The 27734-nt window shown below is 37.3% G+C and overlaps 2 protein-coding genes across 12 annotated transcripts in view; both read left to right on the forward strand.

Annotated features, from left to right (window-relative positions):
* LOC149800883 (uncharacterized) overlaps window positions 1-6267 on the forward strand; it is a 58000-nt gene extending 51733 nt beyond the window's left edge. Inside the window, exon 10 of the mRNA XM_089956749.1 lies at window positions 216-6267. Coding sequence (XP_089812875.1) covers window positions 216-388 — 173 coding nt within the window. The 3' untranslated portion in view covers window positions 389-6267. The remainder of the gene's footprint in view (window positions 1-215) is intronic.
* Window positions 6268-11990: 5723 nt separating this feature from the next.
* Window positions 11991-27734, forward strand: part of LOC149800884 (uncharacterized) — a 67083-nt gene continuing 51339 nt past the window's right edge. For 5 of the 11 annotated variants that reach the window (XM_089954909.1, XM_089954914.1, XM_089954921.1 and 2 more), the window contains exon 1: window positions 21385-21489. The gene's annotated coding sequence lies outside the window, so the exon portion shown is untranslated. Of the gene's footprint in view, window positions 12079-20292; window positions 20318-21381; window positions 21490-27734 lie in introns of those variants that run through there. The other 6 variants (XM_089954917.1, XM_089954916.1, XM_089954910.1 and 3 more) reach the window with 5 other exon arrangements.

Genomic DNA, 27734 nt, shown 5'->3' on the forward strand with positions numbered 1-27734 from the left:
GCTTATTCTTAATTGGACAACATTGCTTTTTTTGGTGATGCACACTGACCCCTTGGGACCTCAGAACACCATGTTTAATCATTTAATTTTTTTCTTCTTAATTGGAATTTTTTAATTTTATTCCTGTGTTATATTACACTCATTATTTCTGCAAATGTAATATGGGTTTTTCATGTATCTTTTGTATTTTATTCATTGTTACATTTTGAACTCAGGGCTTGAAAATCTGACAAACAAGAAGCGTGGAGATTACTATGGTGTGGCCACCACATGGTCGATGAAAGAGAAGAGGAAGATGGGAGTATTTATTCTCAAGAAGGCCCTACAGATTTTCCTGGCGGAAGGAGAGAGACAGATCTGCCCTCCAGACATCAAGACTGGGCTTTAGTCATCAAAAAGCATTTATTTGCATACATGAGCACACACAAATCTCTCCTGAAGATGGGAAATCGCAGCTTCTTTGAACATGTGCACTCTCTATTTCTTGGTTTGCAAGTCATGTAACTCTGGTCTCTGCTTGAAATTTAAAGTATGGAATTCCAGATACACGTGATTTTCGAACTGTTTAGTGCAGAGAATACTATGTGAAAATTTTTCTCAATGTAGAAAACATTCCAAGCAGTTCCACAGGAGTCTACTTGGTCCATACATACTTAAGAGACATAACTGAAAATGTTTCTTGCAATATTGCATTATTTGCTAAGACACATAATAATTGCTTCTGCCAAGAATCCTTAGCCGTGTACTAATAATTCTCTATATTAACATAGAAAATATATCTGACTCGGCTAACTCCTAGTGTTTTATAATGGATCCTACAAAAAATAATAATGGTACCAGTAAAAACCACACACAAGATTCATGTATCAGGTATACCTATTAATGACGTAAACATTGAGAGCAAAGTAAGTACCATATGTACTCACTTATAAACTGCAAAGAACAAAGATCTTGATCTGCCTTAGCATAATGCACTTGCAGACCCAGGTATATCTTGTTTGTTCTACTGAATACTCCTAACAAACTGCACAGACCCAGATCTCCTGGTGCATTATGTGATGGGAAATCTAGGTCTGTGTAGTTTGCAGTTGGACTCTACTTATAGGAGAGTATATACAGAAAAACACAGCTTAACCTGATGCATCTATGACACGGAATAAGCACAGAGTAATATTTTCTGTAAAGCAGCTTGTCAAATACAGCTATTATGTCATCCTAATAATCAATTTAATAGAAATCCAACTTCAAAAAAATGTACTTAGAAATTAATCAACTGTTCCTAAAATATGCAGACATTGTTTTTTACAGTTGTACTAAGGAACAATTTTATCTGCTTGAAAATCTGCACCTTGATTCTGCCAAAATTATAACTGGTCTCAGAAGGGGCACTAAGTATTATATGAAGAAAATGGTTGGCAAAATCTCCGAAGAAAAAAATGCCCAACCAGTTAATTATCTATTATAAAATCCTCATTGGAGAAGGTCCTAGTTTAGTGTTCATACACTTCCTTGAAAACTTTAAAAGTATTGGATTTTTAACTTTTAAAATTTAAGATCGGCATTTTAGTTTTCAAGTCCATGGAATGTCCTTGAAATCATGTTTGCTGTCTGTGAAATTACTTTGGACCATGTTTTGGTCTTACAGCTGCAGAAATATCAGTATGATCAATTCATTAGTGATTGTGCTTATTTATGTTGCTGATCAAAAGTTATTCATCTTTTTGGTTTGTATTCATCATTCTGTACGGTTTTAACTTTTCTGTCTTTATTTGATGTCCAGGAAATCAATTTTTAAGGCCCTAGAAGTCCTGGAAAAGCTTTTGTTTTCAAATTTATTAAAGGTTTACAAACCCTGTTTGTTACTTACATATGATTTTAGCCTACTATAATCGTCATTTAATTCATACTCCCTGCACAGCATAGATTTCAGATAACCCACATCAATTTGGAATTATTTTAATGATGAATCCAGACCTGTCACTTCTCCCAATTACTCAGGATGATCCAGATTTTTTCTTTAAAATCCAAAAATTCTTAATTTCCAAATTAAAACAAAAAATACCAAATTGTTAACCCCCTCAACACAAAAATCCCTCTTTTCAATTAACGATGGCTGTGTATCCTTCAAAGAAAGCAATAATGATGCAGAAATTCTGCAAGCAGGGTTCCCACACTACCAGAAAATCGTGAAAAAGTCAGGAGAAATGATAATTTTTTTCCTGACTGTGAAAAGTCCTTGAATTTTGCAAATATTGACGAAAGTCGGGAAGAACCCGCAATTTTCCTTCACAACTTGACGCCTGAAACAATTACATAATTGAGTTGTAACTGAACTGATCGTGAGTTAAATTTATCGAGTTCTAACCAGAATATTAGTAGGTTGCAGTATGGATTATTTGGGTGCTTGCCATAAATATATTTGTTGAGACAATCCAAATGCTCAGTGGATTAAATTCATCTAGTAGACTTTTTGTTTCAAAGACAGTTCAATATCCGAATTTTTTTTTATTCGAAGGTATGAAAACCAGTCTAGCGTCACAAGAGGCCAACATGGTGGCGTTAAAGCATAGCCGCTTAGCGGATGGGCTAGCAAACTTAAACGTTAAATAGAGTTATCCTTGCCTGAAATTGATATGAAAATTATTTATTTTCTCAGAAATTGCGAGAGAATTAAAATCGCTATGTCTTTAATCTGCTGAAAGGTGATGAAACTAATGCGTTTATGAAATTTATGCTGGTACCAGCAATTTTGATAGCATGTTGCACAAACACAAGATAAATTTATGAGCATTAACATGTTAATGTATATTGATTATGTGAAAATTCTATGTGGAATTAGTGTATAATGCATTAGTGAAAGTATATAGACTCATCCAGCTGCCCATTCCTGACTGTAAAATAAATAATAAATAAATGTCACTGATTCATTGAGATAATGTACAATATAAAAAAAAAAGACTAAACTTTTGTAACAGATTGGGAAGAACAAACTAATTCTACCTCTTATCAGCCAGCTTTTGTGATACCATTTGCAAATGTAATTATGATCTTTTGCATGTTACTGTGGGAACAACTGGCACCATATTATGCTTTAAGTGGCTCATCCCTTAAATCAATGAAAAATATTTCAAAGCATTAATGGCTTCAAATCCTATGCATACCTTTCAAAAAACTACCCACAATGACTTGTAAAGATGGTGTCTATATGTACCGGAATTTCCATTGTTAGATGTCTTTTGCTACATATTCATCTGAAATTTAAATTTATTTACTTGCCCAAAATAATTGGGCTCCCTTCTTGTGAATGATTTTAGTTATATTGAGTTTTATGAAGCATTTTTTTCTTTTCTTGTAATAACGGAATGATGTACTTTTTTCACATTGCTTAATAGAAATAGAGATATTTTCACAAGTGCTGATTTTATATTATTTATATTGTGTGAAAATGATAGAAAACTTTATTTGTATAATTTCGAAATTAAATTTTAACATTTATAAAAAAAATTATAAACTGAGCAGAATGTAAAATTATGTTAAACATCATTTGAGAATAGACATATCTTGAGTAATAAATCAAATTAAATGATTTATTTTCAAATTACACAAACATTGTGCCATAACTGATTATTACTTGTAGCATCATAAAAAAATGTTTGTTTGATAACAAGTATAGAATATGTTTAAACTGCCAGAACAATGATGTAATGAGATTTGCTATATCCAACATGACATAGATTATACATTTGTAAATTATTCTTTTTGTTTGGTTCAAAAACCTACTCCTAAAGCCATTTTAGTATTTTCAAAGTAGATCAGTAAAATAGCTTTTAATTAACATGTTACTTATAAGAGAGTCATTACAATTTGATTTATGTATAGGAAATTTATAGTTTAAATATAAACTTATTTATTGAAAAAGTATCTAATTTTTCAGATTTTTCTTTTACATGCTGACACTTCAGCACCCAGAATTTTCAATGTTGTTAAAGAGTGTTGTTGAATACAAATTATTAAATCAGTTCTCATTTATTTTTGCACAAATAGTATGATTTATATTAGATCATGCAAAATTTTCATTTTTCACATATAAAACTATTCACATGTATGTGGTACATGTCAAAATACCAAACATGTTTAGGTAAGTCTTGCATCATTTTACAACACATTTTATATTTCAAAATGGGAGTTATTGTTTCATGCAAGTCTTTCTTATTTCCTGATTTTTCCAGTGACATAAGCCCATTGTAAAACTTAGTTCATTATGTTGAAGTGTTTAGTATTATGAGCATTCCATCCTTACATCTAAGAATTGAGGTCTTTCTATCCAGAAATTTTTCATGTTAACTAAGATACTCTAAGTCTAAATCATTATTTGAGCTGAATAAATGGAATGTTTATTTCAACCTGCCATGTCTGTTGAATATAATGTTTACCCATGTCAAAAATTGTGTTTTTGCTCAATTACTTGGAAAGGCTTTATGGATTCAAATCAAATTTGTATGTGGCTTTATGTTAACAAGATCTAAATCAAGTTTATTTTCAAGGCATGGGTTGGCCAAGTGGTCTAAGGTGAAAGCCTTTACAGAGTACTGACATCTTCCCTCTTTCCATGTGACCGCTCCGTTGGCCTAGTGGTTAGAGCATCCGCCTTGGATGCTGGAGGTCGTGGGTTTGATTCCTGGTTGAGTAATACCAAATACTTACAAAAATGGTACTAACAGCTGCCTCGTTTGGCATTCAGCATTAATAGGATAGTGTTAGGACTGGTCGGCCTGGTGTCAGGATAATGCGACTGGGTGGGACATCATGCTACATGTCTGCAGCATGATGCATCAGTGCTAGACATCACTATAAACTGTCATACTGCAGACATCATAGCAGTCTGACTGAAAAATGTTAAAGCTACGTTTTTAAAAAATCCAAATCACACCCTCTGTCCATGTGGATTCAAGTCTTGGGCTAGGCCAGTGTGAATATGTGAGAAAGCTTGCTTGTTTTCTTTGGTTATTCCTGCACCAAATATCCTGGCTATATATAGCCTATTATATGCCAAAAAAAGGCATTACCCATAAAATGTGCACCAGTTTCATTAATATTTTAGAGTTGTGGTCACTGATTTGACTTGGAATATTGCCATTTGATTTGATTCTTCCTCACTAATGTTTCAATTCATGGATTTAAATCAAAGTATGTGTGAGGTTTTACATAAGGAAGACCCAGGTCATGTTTAGTTTCAGCCACGTTTGCAACCAGAGTTTTACGGAGGTATGATACTTGTTTGTCGTAGCACCTCGCCCTTCAATTTCAACTCAATGACTTTCAAATTCCTTCATAAAAGGAGGCTTCATATGAAATAAAACAAGTAAAGAAATTTGATTTTGGCTGTTTTCCAGCAAATCTTTATGGCATTACGATCTAAGTTTGGCAAAGAAACTAGCCTTTAATTTGGAACACATTGTAGCAGCATCCATGGCATATGGACAGATTTATATATAAAAAATCCTACAAAAAGGAAATCATATGGGGGGGGGGTCTTTTATCATCATACTTCTACAAGTGTTCATTTGACATGGCAATAAAGCCCAAAAATGTGTAGCAAAACCCTTGATCTTGCACAGTTCTTTGTAAAGGATAGTTTTGATCTTTCTTTTTCAATGTCATAACATATTTTTTAACTGGTTTACTGTTCTTGATTTGCTTTTTCTGCTGATGGTATATTCAGATTACAACAATTAATGTATTTTAACTGCAGATTCCAAAATTCATCGCACAACTTTATGCATTCAGTGTCAATATTTTACTTAATTTGGAACACATAAAATACATGCCATACAACCGCTGGAGCTTTTATTTTGTTTTATACTATTACAGTCTCATGCTCATGTCTTATTAACAATAGTATTCCTTCCAAGTACCTTTTTTCTGTTTGTTTTCTAGCATTAGTGCTTTGCTCAACATTATGATTTTCATTATTTATTTGTTTCTGTAGTTTATTCTTGTGACTTTTTTCTTCTCCTTGTTATCATAAGGATGCTTGTAGTCTTGTATCCAGTATTTTGTTACATACAGATTTTTATGTTATTTGTTTGTTTATTCATTTCATTAGACATATATATAGTTATATATGTAGGTATACACCTGTACATTTGCTTGGTAGTATTAAGCATATTAGTCCATTACAAATATATTTAAAGTTTTGATGTGCAATTTTATGTTATATGAAACTGAAAATATAACCTGGAAATATAGTCACGAACATCTTTCCAGTTGCCGAAGTTTGTCCTTGTTTTTGTTTTTTTGTCAGACATCCTGCTTTTCACTACTGATTCCAAAATGGGCTTACTGTTTCTACTTTTTATCACTTTTGTGTTGAAAATCAAATATATACTGCATGAACAGCCATAGCGAAGTAAAATCAGGTATGGTGTGGAGCTTGGTGTTTAAGAGAATTAGAGGTGGAAAAAAACAGATAGTCTGTAAGAGCAGGTTTACAAAGACAAGTCACATAAAAGTTTTACTTTTTTTGGTAATTTACATAAATTTGGATACTATATATCTTTACAAAATATCCCTATTTGCCCTACTTTCATTTGAAAAACGCATTTTCTTTCCCTTTTTTTTTTTTAAGTAGGTATAATTTACCCCTACTTTTTCACAAGGGAATGCTGGAAATACTTAAGTATTAAAAAGAAAAAAAGAGTAAAGTTCATTTTTTAAAATATCATTGTTACGGTCAGTTATGGAGAAAGTCTTCAAGTTAATATTTTTCATGCTGTTTTTTGCTCCAACTTTCAGTCAATCATTTAAAGTCTTTAATGATGCATGTGATGCAAGGGTTGGTGGAGTATTGATCAAACAAGACAATAATGATGTAGATCATCCAGTGTGCTATTTTTCTAAAAAGTTAACCAAGCACCAGATAAATTAATTCCACTATCAACAAAGGGAGATAAGAGGATGAGTTATTGACAAATGAAATTTTGCTCTCAAGGAATAATCATCAGTTGTATGAGCAGCATATTCAAATGTTCGACCTTTCGTTCATCAAGGTAGGTATTGACATCACTATCGACACAATTCTTGAATTCTTAAATTAAAGCTGTCTGACGTTATTGTAGTTTTGATCAACCTTCTTGAATTATCACCAGCTATCAAAGTTTTTTACAATTCCAAATTCGACGTAGGTTATTTCAGTTTCTTTTCTTCAATTCCTAAAAGACTGTCGATATGCCACAGGTACCAAGCATAACCCTTCAAACTTCATTCCTTAACCACATGATAATGAACATTGCTGAACTGACAGTGAAGTATAGACGTCGTGAGATTTGCCAGTAATTTTGTAATAACAAAATCCCATGCTCTCTTCACTCTTTCACTTTTTCAACAATTTTCTCATAAAGTGGAAAATATTGATCTTATTGTTTAAAAGGTTGTACTGACCTAAGATTTCTGATAAAATCAAAACCTTAACTTGTGTGTAAGGGTGTGTGTGCATTTTTCCGCATGTCATTTCGAATTCTTTTAATTTAAAGTGCATCTCTTTCTCTCTCTCTCTCTCTCTCTCTCTCTCTCTCTCTCTCTCTCTCTCTCTCTCTCTCTGATTTTTGATTTCCACCAGTTATTTTCTGAAGCTGAAGCTTTCTTATATTTATTTCCATCGGTTTTTACATTTTCCTATCAAAATCAGATACAAACTAATCAAACCCAAAGCAGTTTTATGCACACAAAAATATTTTCCACCAAATACTGAACCAAAGTATTCTTTATTTCGTGCCTTCGATTCAGAAGGATTGTAATGTCTAATAAGCTCCAGCAACTCGTATTTTTTTTCAAGGACTGCAGCCCTTCATGGTTGGGATTTAAAACAATGATCTGCAGTTTTGATGACATTGTGAAAGCTTCCATGTTTCTCTAAAAAATCACTCAATTATATGAAATTAACATACCCTGGACTGAGAAAATTCAGAAACAAAGTGAACGTTATTTTCAAAAGCAGATGTAGTTTCTCTGAAATATTTTAAAGAAGTGTGGATCCCAGACGAGTGCCCCCAATTTCTGTTACGACACTGTGACCTTGTACTAAATAACAGAAAAAGTAAAACCAACAAGTTTAATAACATTCAACAAATAATGTATTTTCTTTGAATACTAAGTGAAAATGTAAAAGGAATTTGACAGTATTATGACTTTAATCCCAAATAATCAGAAAAGTTTTATCACAAGTCCAAAAGTATAGTGTTCCAGTTGAATTCCAGTATTGAATGTGCTGATTTGCCTTCAGTCTTGGATGAGCAGTCTTGACGTATCACAGTGATATAATCCAGAAAACCCTTGAATGAATTCATAATAATCCCCAAATAGTAATTTTGTTCAAAGGGCAGTAAGGACTTAGTCTGGGCCCCTGCTTCGTATGCTCCTTGCGTTGAACTCCGCTATACGAAGTCAGGTGAACACCGACGCCATATTGTCACGTGATCAAAACAAATGGCCTCATATGGAATTACATCACAATTAATACTTCCAGTTCAGTACCCACGAATGTAGTTCTAGTCTATTTTTAGAACATTTTTTCCTCTCTCATTTTGGTGGTGATAGAAGAGTTTTATTTATGCATTTTTGGTAGGGATTTAAAGGTAACTGTTTATTCTTGATAATATGAGCTCAGGGTGTTGTTGTCTGTATGTATTTTGGCGACAGTGCACAGTGAGTAATAAGGCCTTGGTGATGATCCGGAAGTGAAATTCGTGTTCTGGTTACATGCTGTTATGTTGACAGTCAATAATCTAAAAAAAGAGCAGGTCAACCTTTGACAAGAACTTCACCGTGAAGTCATCTTTGAAGGTATTTTAGATTAACATATGATTTGCATTGATTGTCACACAGTGGAAAGGTCAGTACTGAGAAACAAATGTAGAGAACATATAGTAAAATTAATTGTGTACTATGTCCTGTAAGGGCAGTATTGGAACAAAGTTTAAATTGGTATAAAATCTTTATTATTAAAGATAGACACATGAAATTTTAATATGTCATGTATATTGACTTTTAAAATATAAGAATGAAATTAAAAGTAAAAAATTAATTTTTATTTTAAAAATTTTAATAAAATTTTAAAAAAATTAAAAAAAATAATTAAAAAACCCCTAAAATGCACATATATAATATTTTTGGGAATCATATTAAATGTTATCAGCATGTATATATTCCTACACCATATAAAAGCTCCAATGTTGGATTTTTGTCACATTTTGTCACAGAAAATATCTTTATAGTCAAAATGAGACCTTCATTAAAAATACATGAAGACAAAATTATAATTTGTATTGGCCATTCAGACTATTTATTAGGGGTCCAATCAGTTAATTTATGTGTTTATGATGGGGTCACTTCCTGAGTAACAAACTTCTGCTTGTATAGCCTTCAGTAATTGTTTATAAACATAGTTATAAGGTATTTAGTGAGAGGACAGTGATGAAAACTTTATACTAGAACCTACTCAAGTTCTCTACTAAATCATTTTAAACTGTCTGAGAATGAAATACAGGTCAAAGGGATAAAATATGCTTCCCCCAGGTATATTTACCCTTGGATGTAAGAAAAAAGCAAAATGATGTAAGTTGAATACAAAATGCATTCCATTTTATTGTTCAGTTAGGTTAAGATATTGATTGGTGTAGTGCAGCATTGTGGCCTATATGATGTTATGGGAATTCTAATGATCCATCTTGCTTTATGCATTATTAATTACTAATACTATTTGTTAACTGACACTCTAAAGATTACATAAGAAGCATTCAAACAAATTATTTGAATTTAACTTTGTACATGGTTACATATCCCACATGTACAAATATCCATCCATTTTAGAATGTTTGGGATCAAAAGTTCACATTCAGTACATCATATAGGCTGACATTGTACCTATAGTGAACCTGTAAAGCACATTTATGGCTATGTGCACTGAAAAGATCCCAAAATGTTATTTTCATCATGAATATGCCTATGTATGGTAACATATTTCAATTTAGTACTTTGACAGAGTGCGGTATTGAAACATCAGCTGATATCTGATTCCATTCAATCAATGAGCTTAATAATTGGTAACCAACACTCTTCAAAATACCGTATAAATGTTCAAATAGATAATTTGAATTATGTTTGCACATTTGATCTTAACAAGTACATTGTATATGTCCCACATATGCAAATTTCCATCCCTGTTTACAAGTTTTGGGGATGAGAATTTCACATTTAGCTGATGATATAGGATTTATTGGTACTTATAGTTGATTTGTATGACCACATTTGGCTGTATTCACTTGCAATATCCAAAATTTTTATTTCCCTCATGAATAAGAATGCTTATAGTAACACATTCTAATTTAGTACATTGTCACCTGACTTTCCTGTATACTGGTATGTAATAATGTTTACACCAATGATCAAACCTCACCGCCCCAACATTGCCTTAAACTTTATGATACATAGTCTACCTGATTAGTTTTTTAACTTGTAAATGGCTAAATGTGCTTCTAGAAACCTCATATACTTTTAGGATGAATTTAACACTTTAATACATGGCCATTGCTTCACATTTCTGAGTGTCACTCTGTCAAGTTTAATATTTTCCCCCATGCTGGCAACCTTAATGTTAATTTGAAATCACCATATCTAACACAGTTTAACTTCATTTACATAGATCTTACTGTTTTCTAGAATTAAGTGAAACATATTGGATCTTTTCAGGTCTAGCCTGGTATCTGGAACAAAGTGTTAGAGTTGGATTAGCTTGGAAGCTCTCCTGAGTAGTCTGGTGGTAATAGCATGGTTTCATAAGGGCATGTGCAGTGTACTGCCATAAGTGACCAAGATTAGTTCATATCACCACACTGATATATGGCACCTCAAAGACATGGCTTAGGTTTTCATGAGAGAGATCAGCACCATTTTTCAGTAAGGTAGAACCTCCCTAGAAACTATTTTCCTGTCCCATTGCCACCTTTTGTTGTTATCGACATTGAAATGGAATGCATTTTTGCTATAAAACATGGTAGTGGTCCCATTAGAACTTTAAATCTGAATGTGCTATTAGTTATGGAAACAACTGCCTAAGTACCTGACACAATAAATGTGGAACATAGCACCTGTCAGTGTTTCTTTAGTGTGTACACCTATATGCATCTGGACAGGCATATTGCGGTTTGCTGCCAAAATCACTATGAGCTATGATGCTTCACTACCCCTGGGGAAAATGTTATCAGTTATACAGACCCAAACTACCATTTGTTTTAAATATCATTCATTAGTCAACTTTTCTGTCTAAAATTTGTCAAACTGTGTTTTAAAACTTGTATGAAAATTTAAGTTTTCAATAAAATTTAGTTTTTAAAATTTAAATGTTAATTTAATTTGCCATTAAAACTGAATTTATCAACATTTGTAATTTTCAAACATATTTTCAGACAGGGCTTATCTTGTATCACAATTAGGTTTTTACTGCATTGAAAAATTCCTATAATTAAGGAAGATATAGCAAATTTAGTTTTGGTTTCTCAAGAGCACTTGGACCAGAACTTGCACCCTGTGGAACACCAGCACTACATACTTTCTGACAGGTGTCACATGTTTTCCTTGCAAGGAAATTCAAAAAGACTTCATGTATAAAGTTGAAATAGGTATAGCATGCAAATATAAAAGTTTGACTAAAATTGGCGTAAAACATGTAGCCTGTCAGGAATTACATCACAATTAATACTTCCAGTTCAGTACCCACGAATGTAGTTCTAGTCTATTTTTAGAACATTTTTTCCTCTCTCATTTTGGTGGTGATAGAAGAGTTTTATTTATGCATTTTTGGTAGGGATTTAAAGGTAACTGTTTATTCTTGATAATATGAGCTCAGGGTGTTGTTGTCTGTATGTATTTTGGCGACAGTGCACAGTGAGTAATAAGGCCTTGGTGATGATCCGGAAGTGAAATTCGTGTTCTGGTTAAATGCTGTTATGTTGACAGTCAATAATCTAAAAAAAGAGCAGGTCAACCTTTGACAAGAACTTCACCGTGAAGTCATCTTTGAAGGTATTTTAGATTAACATATGATTTGCATTGATTGTCACACAGTGGAAAGGTCAGTACTGAGAAACAAATGTAGAGAACATATAGTAAAATTAATTGTGTACTATGTCCATATGGGGAGATCGAGGTTGATCTATGCGCGGCACATTTATTCCTTTGATATTATGTTTGTTAGTGACAGAGTGCGAACTTTGCTAATACTTCCGGTTTGAACTATAGCAGCTGTTATCTTGTATTCAAGAGTAACCACTAATTCGATCATATAATTATTTTTGCAAATATTTGTACTAGTAGGCGATGAAGGAAAAGGGTACACACAACGATATTTTGTTAATATTGCACAGTTTACACAGCGTCATCTCAAAAAATCATTTTCCAGTCGATTCGTTGATAAATGTTAACGTCGAACTTGATATGAGATGATGTACGACAGCCTAAATACACCCAAAGATTAAGACAAAACTATCACCCCTCGATCTAGGGATTTTACGGAGTTCAGAGTTATTGTATGGCCAGGACAGACATTATGGATGTGCCGTGATACCTTTGCATCTGACTTATATATAAATGAAATCTATTCGTTAAGGAATACGTTTATAAACCACTTAAGTTACATTAATGTCTCACCTCTATATCTGTGGAAGGACGTGTTTGTAAAACACTTTTTTTTTCTTCTTTTTTTTTTTTTGGCAACGTCACTTTTATGCCTGTGATAGGCTATACATGACAGCCAGTATCCCGGGGAAATTACAACAGGCCAGCGGGAATCTACTGACAAGTTTCTCAGATAACCGAATGGGCCGAGCCAATACTCGACCCACGCGGACAGAGAGTAGATATGCGAATGACCTGTAAAGGCAAACGCCTTAGAACACTTCGTCACTTGGGACCTCGCATTCGCGTCAGACCTATATATAAATAAAAAGTTCTTAAAGGCAATTATTTACAAACCACTTTCCTTAAGTTTAAATCATGTCTGACCTCTAAATTAATGAAATTTGCTCATAAAGGAATATATTTCAAAACCACTTTTCTCAAGTTACATTTGTGTCTGACCCTTATATAAAGGGCATCTGTTCATAATGGAACATTTTTAAAGGCCACTTTTCTTAAGTTGCATTTGCGTTTGACCTCGATGTAAATGAAGCTGTTCAAAAAGGAACCCACACAAATATACACACGTATGTATGTTTTTTAAGTAAGTGCAGTGTCGTAACTAAGTTGGAGAATTATTGCCAAAGTCAAATTTCTTACTTAATAATATGGCAATGCAATATTTTAAATCTGATACCGATTTCGGCTGAGATCCAATGATAATCAAGGGATTTATTTGCCGGAAAGATAGTGGGCGGACTTGCCTATATTTCTGCTAAACAAAGACGTAGAATATTGTGAATCGAAGTCATCCACTACCTGAACAGTATTGTGTGTGTGTGTGAGGGGTATTTTTTAAGCCTGAGGAGGTAGGTTCCTGACACGCACCCCCATCCGGCCCTGAATAAATAAGAGAGCAATTGTTCAGAATCATAAGTGGATGGGTACGATAATGAGGGGGCTGTAACTCATTAAACTATGACAGAGAACTCTAGGAATCGAACTCAGCCAGTTTTATCAGTATCAAGACCTCTAATAATAACAAAAGGGATTTTTGCCCAGGAAACGAATATAGGTTGATCTGAAAATGGATATAACCTTGCTAACCGTATGATATAGAACATTGACAATAGAACCCAGCCCAGGTCTCATAAGGATCTAGCTGTATGGCACATTTTGGTTGAAGTCTAATAATAAGTATCGGAGTTAAATAAGGGCGTTAATTTGTGGACAGGAAAATGGATGAGCTTACTAACCTTGGCTTTTGACTCTGCTAACATTGGTGATGTAGAACGCTTACAACCCATCTGAGCCGGGGTGTTATAAGTATCTTGCTCAATGCAAAGCTTGGGTTCAGATCGAATAATAGTTATGTGTTATTTTGTGAAAACGAAAGTGGGTGGTACTGATAATCAGGGGCTACAACTCCAATAAGCAATGATGTAGAAACCTGACATTTGAATTTCACCAGTCTTACCAGTATCTGGCGACGTGCCAGATTTGGTTGAAATAGTAATAATTGTGACGGGCAAAAAGGAAGGATCAATGGACTTGCACAATTTAATGACTATTATTTCCAAAGAAAAGAGGGGATCAATAAACAGACAGACCATTTCTAAATGTAAACAAGTTAATGCGTGTCACAAGTGTGCAGCTTGGTGCAGCATGTAAACTAATATAAATGGGTAGGTGTGCTTAAGCAATATTTACTATTTACGAACCTCAACTTATCCGTACAGAAATGTAATGTACCCGCACCATTGTAAACTTTGGCAACTATTGCCCTCTAACGTTTGCTGTTTTCTTTAGTACTGCATTACATAACCTGGAGCTTCTTTCATCTGCTGTAAGTGGTACAGTCTGTCAAAAGCTATAGCTAAATATTGTTAGACAGCTATATTAATGGAAACATCATCGATAGCCAAATTTGACTATAATAATATATAAGATCAACACTAGCGCCAGACTGTGTCTGTTGCGATGCAATATATCTAAAGGTATATGCGACATTGCCCGGGGTGGGAGTGGGAGACAAGCGCCCCAATCCTCCAAAATGCCCCATACGGCCTGCGTCTCTTACTGCCTCTGTCAACTAAAATCCAGCTCCTGGCCTTCGCGAGTGGCTTAGATTTGAAGCCCGGCAGACCATGTTTTCTACTAACAGGAGAAGGGGTGAAGGCGGCCCACTGGCGCCTTAAAACCAGTTGCTTCGGGTAGATGGGACTCGTAAACCTTGGATGGTAGCTCATCTAGGAGAAGGAAAACTCCGATTCCAAACCTCTGCTGCCTTGTGGCTATACCCACTCATGGGAAAGGCTAAGGGAGTAAACCCCGACAGAAAATCCGGAGATGGAGTCCCTAAGGCGGTATGACATTGACTTCAACGTCATTCCGGCAACTCCTGCGACGCCGTTGGTGCCAAGCTGTATCGGCATTCGTCGTTTCCTTGGGCACACCAGCTGCGTGGAGAGGGGGGATCTGCTGCATGGGCAACAGCTGATTCTCCATACCACCCTGCCCAGGCTTCATAGCTCCACTGGAGAGGACACTCCAGCGTCGTCGTACGGCGTCGACACAACACGAGAAGTAGCAGTTTACCGGTTCTAAGTCAAAGCTCGATTGGCGTAGAGCTTGGCGCCAGGGGTTACTTCTGACGGTGGGAGAGATCATCAGGTCTCACTGGACAGCTACCGCCCGCCTCAAGCTGGGCAGCCCCCAGTCAGTAAGGTGCTGCCCGCCATGGCCTGCCTGCTTCACTGGGTGCGTGGAGCTTAGAGAACCATCTCGACAAGTGGGCCACAAAACTCTGCACCAGGAAAGACTAAAAGAAGAAATAAAAAGACTCCAACTCTTCGTTTTGCAACCTGGAACATCAGGACCATGTGTCCTTGATTGACCACTGACCTACAGCAGATCGACGATGCACGGAAGACTGCCGTCATTGACAGAGAACTCTCCCGACTGAACATCGACATTGCCTGCCTCCAGGAGACCCGACTGGCTGACAGCGGCACCATCAGGGAAGCCAATTACACATTCTTTTGGCAGGGGAAGCCCTTGGATGAACCTAGGCAGCATGGTGTAGGCTTTGCCGTCAAGAACACGCTAATCGCCTTCATTGAACCTCCATCATCAGGTACTGAGAGAATCCTTGCCCTCCGGCTGTCAACATCCTTAGGCCCGGTCAACATCTTCAGTGTGTACGCCCCAACCCTCTACTCCACCTACGAGGAGAAAGACAAGTTTTATGAGGCTCTGGATCAGGCAATATCCAGTATCCCCAACAATGAAAGCCTTTACTTACTAGGAGACTTCAATGCTAGAGTGGGAGCTGACCATGAGGCCTGGTCCACCTGTCTCGGCTTTTACGGAAGGGGCAAGATCAACGAGAATGGTCAGCGACTGCTGGAGATGTGCTGCTCCCACAGCCTATGTGTGACAAACACTTTCTTCAAATGCAAGGAGATCCACCAGGTGTCGTGGAGACACCCACGTTCACGCCACTGGCACCAGCTAGACCTCGTCATCACCAGGCGTGCAGAACTGGCCAGTGTCCTCCTTACCCGCAGCTACCACAGTGCCGATTGTGACACGGACCATTCCCTCGTGGCCAGCAAGGTGCGAATATTACCCAAGAAGCTGCACCACGCCAAGAAGAAGGGTCACCCACGTATCAACACCTACTGTGCAAGCAACCCAGAGAAAACACAGCAGTTCATCAGCAAACTGAAGGAAGCCCTCACCAAAGTGACACCTGATGACACCATTGATTCCAAGTGGTCCCATATCCGTGACTCTGTGTACAATTCAGCCATCACAGCTTACGGGAAGAGGGAGCGAAAGAATGTCGACTGGTATGAGGCAAACTGGGAGGAGATGGAGCCCGTGACTGAGGCAAAGAGGAAAGCCCTTCTGGCATACAAGGCTGCACCTAGCCCCAGAACACTACAAGCCCTCAGGATTGCAAGGAATAACGCCCAGAAGACCGCCCGCCGCTGTACCAACACCTACTGGCTGAACCTTTGCAACAGTATACAGACAGCTGCTGACACCGGGGATACAAGAGGAATGTATGAGGGTATCAAAAAAGCGACAGGCCCCCCCCCCAGCTACAAGACCGCCCCCCTCAAGTCCAAGACGGGTGAAGTCATCACAGACCAGGGGAAACAACTGCAGCGATGGGTTGAGCACTATCTTGAGCTATATGCAACCCAAAACAATGTCACTGGAACTGCCCTGGACGCCATTCCAGACCTGCCTGTCATGGAGGAGCTAGACACACAGCCCACCCTGGAAGAGCTCGGAAAAGCCATCGATTGCCTTGCCTGTGGGAAGGCTCCTGGAAGCGACAGCATTCCGCCTGAAGTCCTCAAGAGCGGAAAACCAGCACTGCTCCAGCCCCTACACACACTCCTCTGCCTTTGCTGGGAACAGGGATACATCCCACAGGACATGCGTGATGCCAACATCGTCACTTTGTACAAAAACAAAGGAGACCGTAGCGACTGCAACAACTATCGGGGCATCTCCCTCCTCAGCATCGTTGGAAAGGCCTTCGCCCGTGTTGCCTTGGCACGCTTGCAGATCCTAGCCTCCCGCGTCTACCCAGAATCCCAGTGTGGATTTCGAGCCGGCAGGTCAACTGTAGACATGATCTTCTCACTACGTCAGCTGCAGGAGAAGTGTCGCGAGCAGCGGATGCCCCTCTACATTGCCTTCATAGACCTGACGAAGGCGTTTGACATGGTTAGTCGGAGTGGACTCTTCAGACTCCTGCAGAAGATCGGTTGCCCCCCACGTTTGCTTGCTGTCATTATGTCGTTCCACGAGAACATGCACAGCACAGTGTGCTTCAATGGCGCAACATCTGAAGCATTCCCAGTCGTTAGCGGAGTCAAACAAGGCTGTGTCCTTGCACCGACGCTCTTTGCCATCTTCTTCTCCATGCTTCTCCAGTACGCATTCAAGGACTGCAGCGAGGGAGTGTACATCCATACCAGGGCTGACGGCAAGCTGTTCAACATCGCCCGTCTCCGTGCTAAGACTAAAGTCACAGAGGTACTCATCCGTGAATTGCTCTTTGCCGACGATGCAGCCTTGACATCACACACGGAAGATGGACTTCAGCAGCTGGTATGCTGCCTCTCCCATGCATGTAAGGAATTTGGACTGACCATCAGTTTGAAGAAAACAAATGTCATGGCACAGGACACAGACTCCCCTCCCTCTGTCTCCATCGATGGGTACAATTTGGAAGTTGTCGAGAACTTCACATACCTCGGGTTTAACATCTCCAGCTCAGTCTCCATTGATTCTGAGGTGGGCGGCAGGATTGCCAAGGCAGCAGCAGTGATGGCCAGACTTAACCAGAGGGTCTGGAACAACCCCAACCTCACAGAGAAGACCAAACTGCGTGTCTACCAAGCGTGCGTGCTCAGCTCACTTCTCTACAGCAGCGAAACATGGACCACCTATGCAAGACACGAGAGGAAACTCAACAGCTTCCACCTGAGATGTCTGCGGCGCATTCTGCACATCCAGTGGCAGGACAAAGTACCCAACACAGAGGTTCTAGAACGCGCCAACATGAACAGCATGTTCTCCATACTCAGCGAGAGGCGCCTTCGCTGGCTCGGCCATGTCAAGAGAATGGACCCAGGTCGCATTCCCAAGGACCTGTTATATGGGGAGTTAGCAGAAGGTGCACGACCAACTGGACGACCACATCTGCGCTACAAAGATGTTTGCAAGAAGGATATGAAGACAGCAAACATCAACGTCAACGACTGGGAGAGCTGTGCAAACAACCGTTCCAGCTGGCGTCTAGCTATCAGGCAGGGAGTTCAAAACGCAGAGGAAAAGAGAAGAATAAAGCAAGCTGAAAAGAGAGCTAAAAAGAAGGATAAGCAAAAGCGTACCTTGGAGCTATGCCATCGTCTCTCGTAGACGGACGGATGCCAAGAATCTCTTGGTTTTTTTGTAGTTCTTAGTTCGTCATGTAATTTCATCAACTTGTACAAGATACCACAAATCAGATTTCGTTCTGCATGCGAATAGTAAGAATAATTTAAGATTTTATTATTGTTTTGATGCAGGAATGAAACTATTATGAATTCTTTAACCTCAGCTTTTTCCTGCGATTTAGTGTACTGCCGTCTTTAGCTAGGCTTATAATGTTATGACGTTCTCCATGCCTCTGTATGTTAAAATATGCTTGTCAGGCTAATAACGTTTTTTAATGGCTGAAGATATTTTTAGGAACCCGGAGAAAGAAAAAAGAATATATGCAGCAATGATTTGATGTGATTATTTGCAAACATTTACAAAGGATGGAATGGAACTCGTTCAATACTGAGAATCAGCTGCTACTTGGATAGCTATTTCCTACTCCAAGCGGATATGATGTCGTGGTGGAAAGCTACAACCTACTCTAAGCGGACATGATGTCGTGGTGGAAAGCTACTCCCTACTCCGAGTGGACAGGATGTCGTGGTGGTTAGCTACTCCCAACTCTGGGTGGACAGGACGACGTGGTGGAAAGCTACTCCCAACTCTGGGTGGACAGGACGTCGTGGTGGAAAGCTACTCCCTACTCCGATTCGACATTAAGCCATGGTGAAAACTCTGATATATGAAAGGGTTAATGCTAAATACTGTGAAGTTTAGCTACCTGTTACCGAGTCTGCGTCAGAAATTACTTTTCGCCATTAAACTCAATTGAAAAACCATTATCGATCGTATTTTAAAAGAGCGTCTCTCTCTCTCTCTCTCTCTCTCACTATATATATATATATATATATATATATATATATATATATATATATATATATATATATATATATATATATATATATAATTCCTGACATTAAGGTACAAATAACTAGACTCTTGATAACACTATTTAATTCATACTATCCAAACAATTACAGATACTTTTTTCAACAAACAGTAGCAATTACTGATAGCTTTGTAACTAGCATTAATATAAGCGATCATGTTACTTTATCCCATTGTTTCCTCGAAACACAAAGTTTGCTCTTATCAGATAATTTGCTGATTTACGCATCAAAGTTCCCACAAAGGTTTAAAATATTATTTTCTTAATTTGCACATGTCATTAAAGTAAAAACAAAATCGGAAAATGTGCTTAACTCTTTCATTATACTCCAAATAATACAGTTTCTTGTCGCAAGTATTTCTATATCCGCCCTTTCTGCGAATATATAATGATTGGTTATGCATAGTTGGGGGAGGAGGCTTATACCGGAACAAGTCATATATAAGTTTTCTTTACAGTTCGATGGTAAAAATTATGCATTGGAAACGCTTGAAGTGCAGGAAGTTTTACAGGCTTTGCCCCATTGGCCTCCGCTGAGTGCTCCGTCCCACAGACACCGAGCCTACTTGTTTAGGCACACTCCCACAAACACGCACATATACACGCTATTTCTGAATCCACCACTGTTATGTGCGTTTGTTTGTACGTACTTCCATTCGTCCATCCTCCAATTAATCAGTTTCCTTGCAATATTTAGTCCATCTACACTGATTAGGGAGGCTGATCATATTTAGTATGATGTTCTAGGAGGATACGTTGATGACAGCAAAGTTTTCGGATCATTAATGGAAGAATAGGTCGGAGTTAAAGGTAATATTTTCATAGGTAATATGGATTCATTCCCATTATCTGGCCCCGTAGTCATTAAATTGTTTGAGCACACAAATTGAACTATTGCTCAAGTATTAGGAATCTTCATCTTCTATAACTTTTCTCATAGTGTGATCTACTATTTTGCTCAAAGCGAGACTCGTGAAATATCGTTATTACAACTTGTACATTTCTGTATATAGGCCACGTGGCATTTACACGATATCGAGATGCTCTCAATATGCCATTTTAATGTGGAATGTAGAGTCTGAAATCAAATTGTAAAGCCTTAACTACACTGACACTAACTGTGTTCATATATTTGATATGATGTTTCACAAGGATGAGATGATAACAAAAAAGGTTTTCAATCTTGAATGCATCCCCGGAAGGGATGGGGAGGGGGGGGGTCTTGCAGCCCCAGGAAGGGAGAGAGAGAGAGAGAGACTCACGAGTCGTGGCAATAAAGCGTGTGACTATTCGTTATGACTTAACTATCTAAGGGGTTTCTTGTCTGTTTATTTTACCTTTATCTTTTGGTAAGTTCGCATGACGAAGAAATTTCTATTCACTTTTGTTTTTAATGTGGGTATGTGAGAAAGCTTGCCAGTAGCTTCTCGTGGGTCGGTGGTTCTTTCCGGGATTTCCCGGGTTCTTCCTCCACCATTAATACTGGTTGCCATGTATAGCCTATCGTGTGCTGAAAATGGCGTTAAACCCTACAACAACAACAACACTTTTGTTTTAAAAGTGGCTATGTTTTTCTTCTAAAGATCACAATAATAATTTTCTGCCTAAATACTGATTTTTTTATGCCACTTTGTTAACGCATTAGCTATGTTCTTTTCGTATCATTGTTCTCCATAACGTCCTTGTTTTTACTGAGGCTGCCAAATTTCCATTCTACTGGAATAATATAATAATATCTTTTTGAACTCAGTTGCGTGAGTAAAACACTATGTTGCATTACAAATTTATCGACGTGATCACTCTCCAAGCGTACCCGTGCAGAAGGCAAATTGCAAGAAAAATCATGCGGTGTACACATCTCGTGCTTGAGAGTTACTCCGATACTCGTGCGTATAAAAGCCATTCTAGGCCGTTTACTTCGAGGATATATCTGCCAGACTTGCTACCTATTCAACAGGGAGGACAACAGCTTGCTCCTACAGGTAGGGATTAAATAATTTATGTATAAAAATAATAACAAAATTATGACATTGTTTATCAAGTAACATTCATAGCCATCTTCCATCAAATCTGAAGCACAACTATCATTTTCTCTCCAACCATAATTCATGTTATTACTGCTTGAATCTTGAGTGAACGTTAACTTGATATAACGAAGAAACCACGAAAAGCAGTGCATACCTGAAGAAAAGATAAAATAAAATAAAAAATGCACTAGCCCGGAAAGGTAAGTATACAATTTGTCAGGAATCTACAGCTTGTCGTGATTTCACCAACATGTATCATTGTTTTGTTGCGATTACCTTATCAATTTGACGCAATTTGGGGATGTAAACAAAGAGGTTTCAAAATCGTTTCCGCATCTTTAGAATCGATCATACCTGACAGGTATCAACATTTTTAATCGTACCGACTATTCGCGCATTTTGACGTGCTCGCTTGTAGAAACAATGATTGCAGCTACTTGGATTCTTCCATCTGTAGCTGCCTCATCAGGATATTCAAATTTGTGGAACCACACTATACTTTTGCTTTGATCGCTTAGCAGTTTACAAGTAAGAGTATCATGGGCACCATTAAAGCAGCGAGTTCAACGGTGTGTAGACCAAGTGACTAGTAGCAAGATGGCGATTATGGATTCCTAAAAAATGTACTGTTAATACAGTACTTTGACGTCCTCTTAATATAATAAATGCTGCCCAGCCCATCGTAACACTACATTTCATCGATTAGTTTGTCCCTCTGACTACACATTGAAATAAACTGCAAATGCAGGTTGAATCTTTGATATGATTGTGCTAATTACAAAGAGGTTATGATATTTATTCATTTTTCATGCTACATACAAAGAGGTTATGATATTTAATCAATTTTTCGTAAGTTTATAAAATTTCAAAGTCCAAAATGTGTTTTCATTTTACCCCCACCCCCATTATACGTATTTCAAATCGGTGATATTCGCCATTACTATCACACCCTTAAACTAAAAGGTCACTGACCTAAATTCCACATTTTACCGACTTCGTACGTTTATTCTTTTCACTTGTTTGGATTATTTATTATGCAGACATACCATTATATACTATTATACATACTATTATTCATAATCTTGAAACTTTGCGACGTGATGAATATTTATTATGTAGACATACTATTATATACTATTATACATACTATTATTCATAATCTTGAAACTTTGCGACGTGATGAATATTTATTATGTAGACATACTATTATATACTATTATACATACTATTATTCATAATCGTGAAACTTTGCGACGTGATGAATATTGAGTATTGAGTAATTCACCCATATCGCAAGTCAGTGACATGCATTTCACTGATATGGATTAATGTTTTTTATGTTGGGCATAGTTCGTGTTATAATTGATATTGGTCCTCTTTGTAGTACCACTCGTGTAACAAAAGCTCATCGTTACCCAAATTCAGTCTTTACTGGTTTGGGAAATCTTCGCGTCTAGTTTATGACTGCAGAAGTTTTTGGCATGATTTACGTATACTCTAAAAGAAAAGAACTTAGTGCGGGATACATCTTTCGTTACTAACAGGACCTAGATGGTTTCATGCTTCAGTGACTTTGCTGAAATTGTTTCAGTTCATTTGAGTGCTATTTGTTCCAATGGGGTGTCTGGTATTTCAACCGAAGGTCACTGACATATTATATAATGTACTACAATCTTTTTGACAGATCAAGTTTACCCAGAATTCTCAATGTCCTGATTAATTTAGTGGCAATGAATGTTTATTCAGTGTCAGTCTTGATATAATTAAGACTAGTCGTTGTTTGAATGAATTTTGAAGTTGATCGCCTGAAGCTAATTAGTCACGGCAAGTGCGTTTTAAATACAAGAACCGAATGTAGTGCAGAAATGTAGAAATTGAGTAAAATGCACATAAAGATCTGCAGCTCTATTTCATTATGGAAAGAACTTTAGGCATATAAAAGAAATTAAAATGAACATTCCAGAAGTTAATAAAAGGCTAAGAAAAATTACACCATTGAACAATGTTTGATTGAAGCTCCAATATGTATTAAAGGTCATATATCCTGGCATTCATTAAATCGGATTCTTAAGATAAATTGTGTACATGAAATTACGAACATGTCTAATAAAACGACAATGATTATTTATTTAGTTTGAAATACTTGGTCTAACCCACAATCAACAATCCCTTTACTTCGAAGCAGATAACTTTCACATGTATGATAAAGTGATGCATCGCATTCATTTAAAAACGGAGATACAGCCATGTTCAATACAAGCAGGATGTGGTCTGTTATACCAGCTTGCTTCTGCTTTTGAGATAGGTTTAACTTTTAAATGCCTTTCTCCATTGTTTAAATGTAACCAGTTCCAATGTTATGAACGAAAAACTCCATAGACAAATTTACGTGTTGCCTCTCGAAGATTTCTTTATATTGTATACAATGTCTAGGCAAACTACATGTTGGTAGGATTTTTTGGTCATAAACTAACAGAAAGAAGCAAAGCCAAGTTTTGCAAATTCAGCAATCAATTTTATCACCAGTGTTATAAAATGAAAATTTAAGAGGAATTTGTGATATGAGCGAAATCCTAAATCCTGTAGAAATTCTGTCAGATCCAAAACAGTGCAATGTTCGGTATAAACTTCAGGTCAAATACGCTGGTCCGCCAACAGTCCTGACGTGTCAAAATGGCGCCATCCAGAACTACTTTGAATTCACGATATTTATACACAAATCAATCTGCTGCCAATACAAAGGTATTTTCATATTATTATTATTATTATTATTATTATTATATATATATGAAAATACCTTCGTATTGGCAACAGATTGAGACCATCTTTGCGAGCCAATATTCCGATAGGTTAACACTATCTACGCGTTGGCGTATCGAGCAGCAATTTTTGTGCTTCGGGTAAATGAATTTCATTGGATTCGGCGGCAAGCTACCGCATACAATCGACATTAATCTGTTCATATCTGAACACTGTTCCTACATGATCGAGACAAGGGGTACGTGACTGAGACAAAGGGAACACGCAACTTGATTGGACTGATAAGCACTTTTCCACTGCCGGTCCATGTTTGTACAAATACATTTCACTCAAATACAAGTGTAATGGCGTCCCTCTGGTACGCATTCATACTTTCGATGTTAAACATACAAAGAATCCTTTCAAGTCAATTGCCCTCACCATTTTTGGCCGATATACAATGCAACGCTGTTACACGCTATTGGTCTTGTTGGTATTGCATTCTAAGGAAGACAACTTGTGAAATCCAATAGATGGCGCATGAACAGAATGTTCGATCCGCCAAGGTGTAGATAGGGTTTTTATCTGAAAATTGGCCAGCAAATATGGATTGAGCCTAGGTTAAGCAATTCCTGTATCATTTAGTAATTGTTACCAATAGTTTTTCTTCAAAGTTCCATAACAATAAAACAAAAAAGCTCTCGTAACGCGTACAGCTTTGGTACAGTACTGAAATAAGGTAGTACCTATTTATCCCTACCTTCGTCCCAACTCTAACAATATCATTTTGGTATATTTCTCGACTCGTGGTACTAATATCCAACATGTTTTTACGACCGCATTTGCTCAGATCTCCATACTTCAGCGCATAATTTAAATTGAGTCTAGAGTCTAGAAGCAATTGGGGGGGGGGGATTTTGCGCCTTATTAAATGAACCACCTGAGGTTAATACTATGCCAAAAAAAAGTCACTTTCTAGTCTAAAACCCTTACAAAATGTTCAGATTTCTCCCCCAAGAAATACTGTAAGACTATTATTTTTAGACGCCATGCTTCATCATGATTGTAAAAAGAATCCAAAACAAAGATAGGTCATCTGTACAAAGAATCGAGAATTTCAAAATAGTCAAATCTCTCTGGAACCTTTTACTGTGAAAATTTCACTTCTAAATCGTTATAAAACATAGCAGAAAAAGAAAATTGAAATGGGATTCAATACAGAAATACGGGTCGGAATAACATGCGCGAGGACATATTTTCTAAATAGAAACGGAAAGGAGTTCCAAAGTTGTAACCCTACTGGCGAGTAAAGTAGGATCGCCACATTGGCGTCTTCCATTTGTTGTACACTGATGTATTTCAGTATCGTATGAAATGTATAAGTCTAATTTATCTGTACTAGATATCGATCTGAACCCAGACTTTATCTTTAACATTCAGGGCCTGATCAGTACAACTGTTTGGAGGAGGGGGTTCCAAATTTTCAAAAGAGCCCTGACGTTATTCGAAGAGCACCAAAATAAAGGGTGTTTACTCGTTGCATACTACCCAATAAACGTACGCAAGAATAAAACGATTGTCAAATCAAGTGACAAGTGACGACACGTTTGTGTATGTGTGCCTTTTTTAGCGGGGTTGGGGGATACTGGTGTGATAAATTGTAAAGATAATACAAATTGAGAATTGGGATTAGCGAGTTTAAAAGAATGTATGGCCATACAAATTGTGATGCCACCGCGAGTTTCAAACTCGCAACCTAGTGTTTTGCAGCCAGGACACAAATGTCGGTGTTTATATATGGTAGCTTCTTACGATATCGTGGGTTTTTATGGTATCGTGGTATTAGAAAGTTTTACGTATTTTTCCTGCATACCACCAGCTACCGTGTATTTCTATAAATTATGACCATAAATTACCTGCTCTAAATAAGTTGATTTCGAGAAAATCTCTGGCTTGCTGGCGAGTACACTATTTTAAAAATGCACCCATGACTATTTTCAAACTTGCCCGTACCCCATGTTCTAAATTAGACTCTTAAAATCCCTATCAATGCAACAATTCGGTTAACAAAGTTTGTCGTATGATATCCAATGACATCATATGATTAGTCTTTGTCAAGAACCTAGAGATCAAATATATGGTAGCCAATAAGAGAACAAATGTGAAGTATGGACGGTCATTTTCTAGAGGTGTTCATAATTTACAGGTGTTGACTTCAAATCTTCTACATGATTTATTACTTTTCATTGGAACACTGAGTTGTTTAAACAGTGAGGTCGACATGTACTTTCATGGTCATATTCGTAGTCCATTCTCAGCGACAATCGCAGTCCTACTCTACCCGTCGCAGGCGGTTAGAAGTGTATTTCTTTAAAACTGACAAGTTTCTGTTCGACGGTACGTGTGGCAGAATGAGTACCATGGACGTAGCATCATTTTTCAAGTTGATTTACACTTTGTGCAACATGTACATAGAGTTCCCAACATTAGGAAAATTATATGGCTATCGTATAAATATTACAATACCAGGGAACTCTCCTTGCATAACCTGGACTCTACATGGCGTCTGTTTTATCGATCGTTTCATGCAATCTGATAACAGAACATTAAAATCATTTTAATATAATGCAAAGTAAAACAAATAGTATACATGTCTATCTTGAAGGCCAGTGTTTTTATTTACATATTAGCCGATGGCAAACTTCAAGAGCCATGCTATCATTAGCAGACCGATAATATAAGATGTTTTGGCACTCCGCGTCAAACGAGAAAGTCGATATTTTACTAATTATGACGGTTTTGAGGCTTTTTGTATCTGGAGCTTTAGATGCAAAGAATTCTCCACAGAACAAAATACTTCTCAAATCCTCATTTGCGAGTTGTAAATGGTACCACAAATCACATAAATCAGAAATATAACAATTTCAGATTTGACGGAACGTATTGAACATTTTGATAACATAGCAAATTCAGTCTCCCATACGAGGTTTGATGCCTAATGAACATTATTACTAAGCAATTTGTGGTTTTGATTTTGTTACAGCTATAAGCATGTAGGCCAAATTCAAAAATGGTAGTGATGTGAATGAGGGTTCGGAGAACTGGCAAAAATGAAACTGACTCCATTTAATACATCAAACTTCTGAACGTGCATTAACACCAGTAATCGTAACCAACCAGCCAGTTTAGTTTTGCTTAGAAAGTTTAGTAGCTTATTAACGTTCCCTTTAATCGGGCCAGTTTTGTGCGATGCACGAGCATGACATGATTTGGTGTACATGTACTATATAATTGTCGAAGAAATTCATTAACATTAACGTTATCATTATCGTTTGCTACACAATATGGGGTAGTGCGCGTGCGGCCGTTAACCTCCATACTAAGTACATGTACGGATATTTTTTTCAGCATTATCGAACTGATCACGCGCTCGTACGATCAGCAAACACAGCTGATTCAAT

Source organism: Sinohyriopsis cumingii, chromosome 4 (genome assembly GCF_028554795.1).
Source record: "Sinohyriopsis cumingii isolate HCF-2022 chromosome 4, ASM2855479v2, whole genome shotgun sequence".
In the NCBI taxonomy this organism is placed as follows: domain Eukaryota; kingdom Metazoa; phylum Mollusca; class Bivalvia; order Unionida; family Unionidae; genus Sinohyriopsis; species Sinohyriopsis cumingii.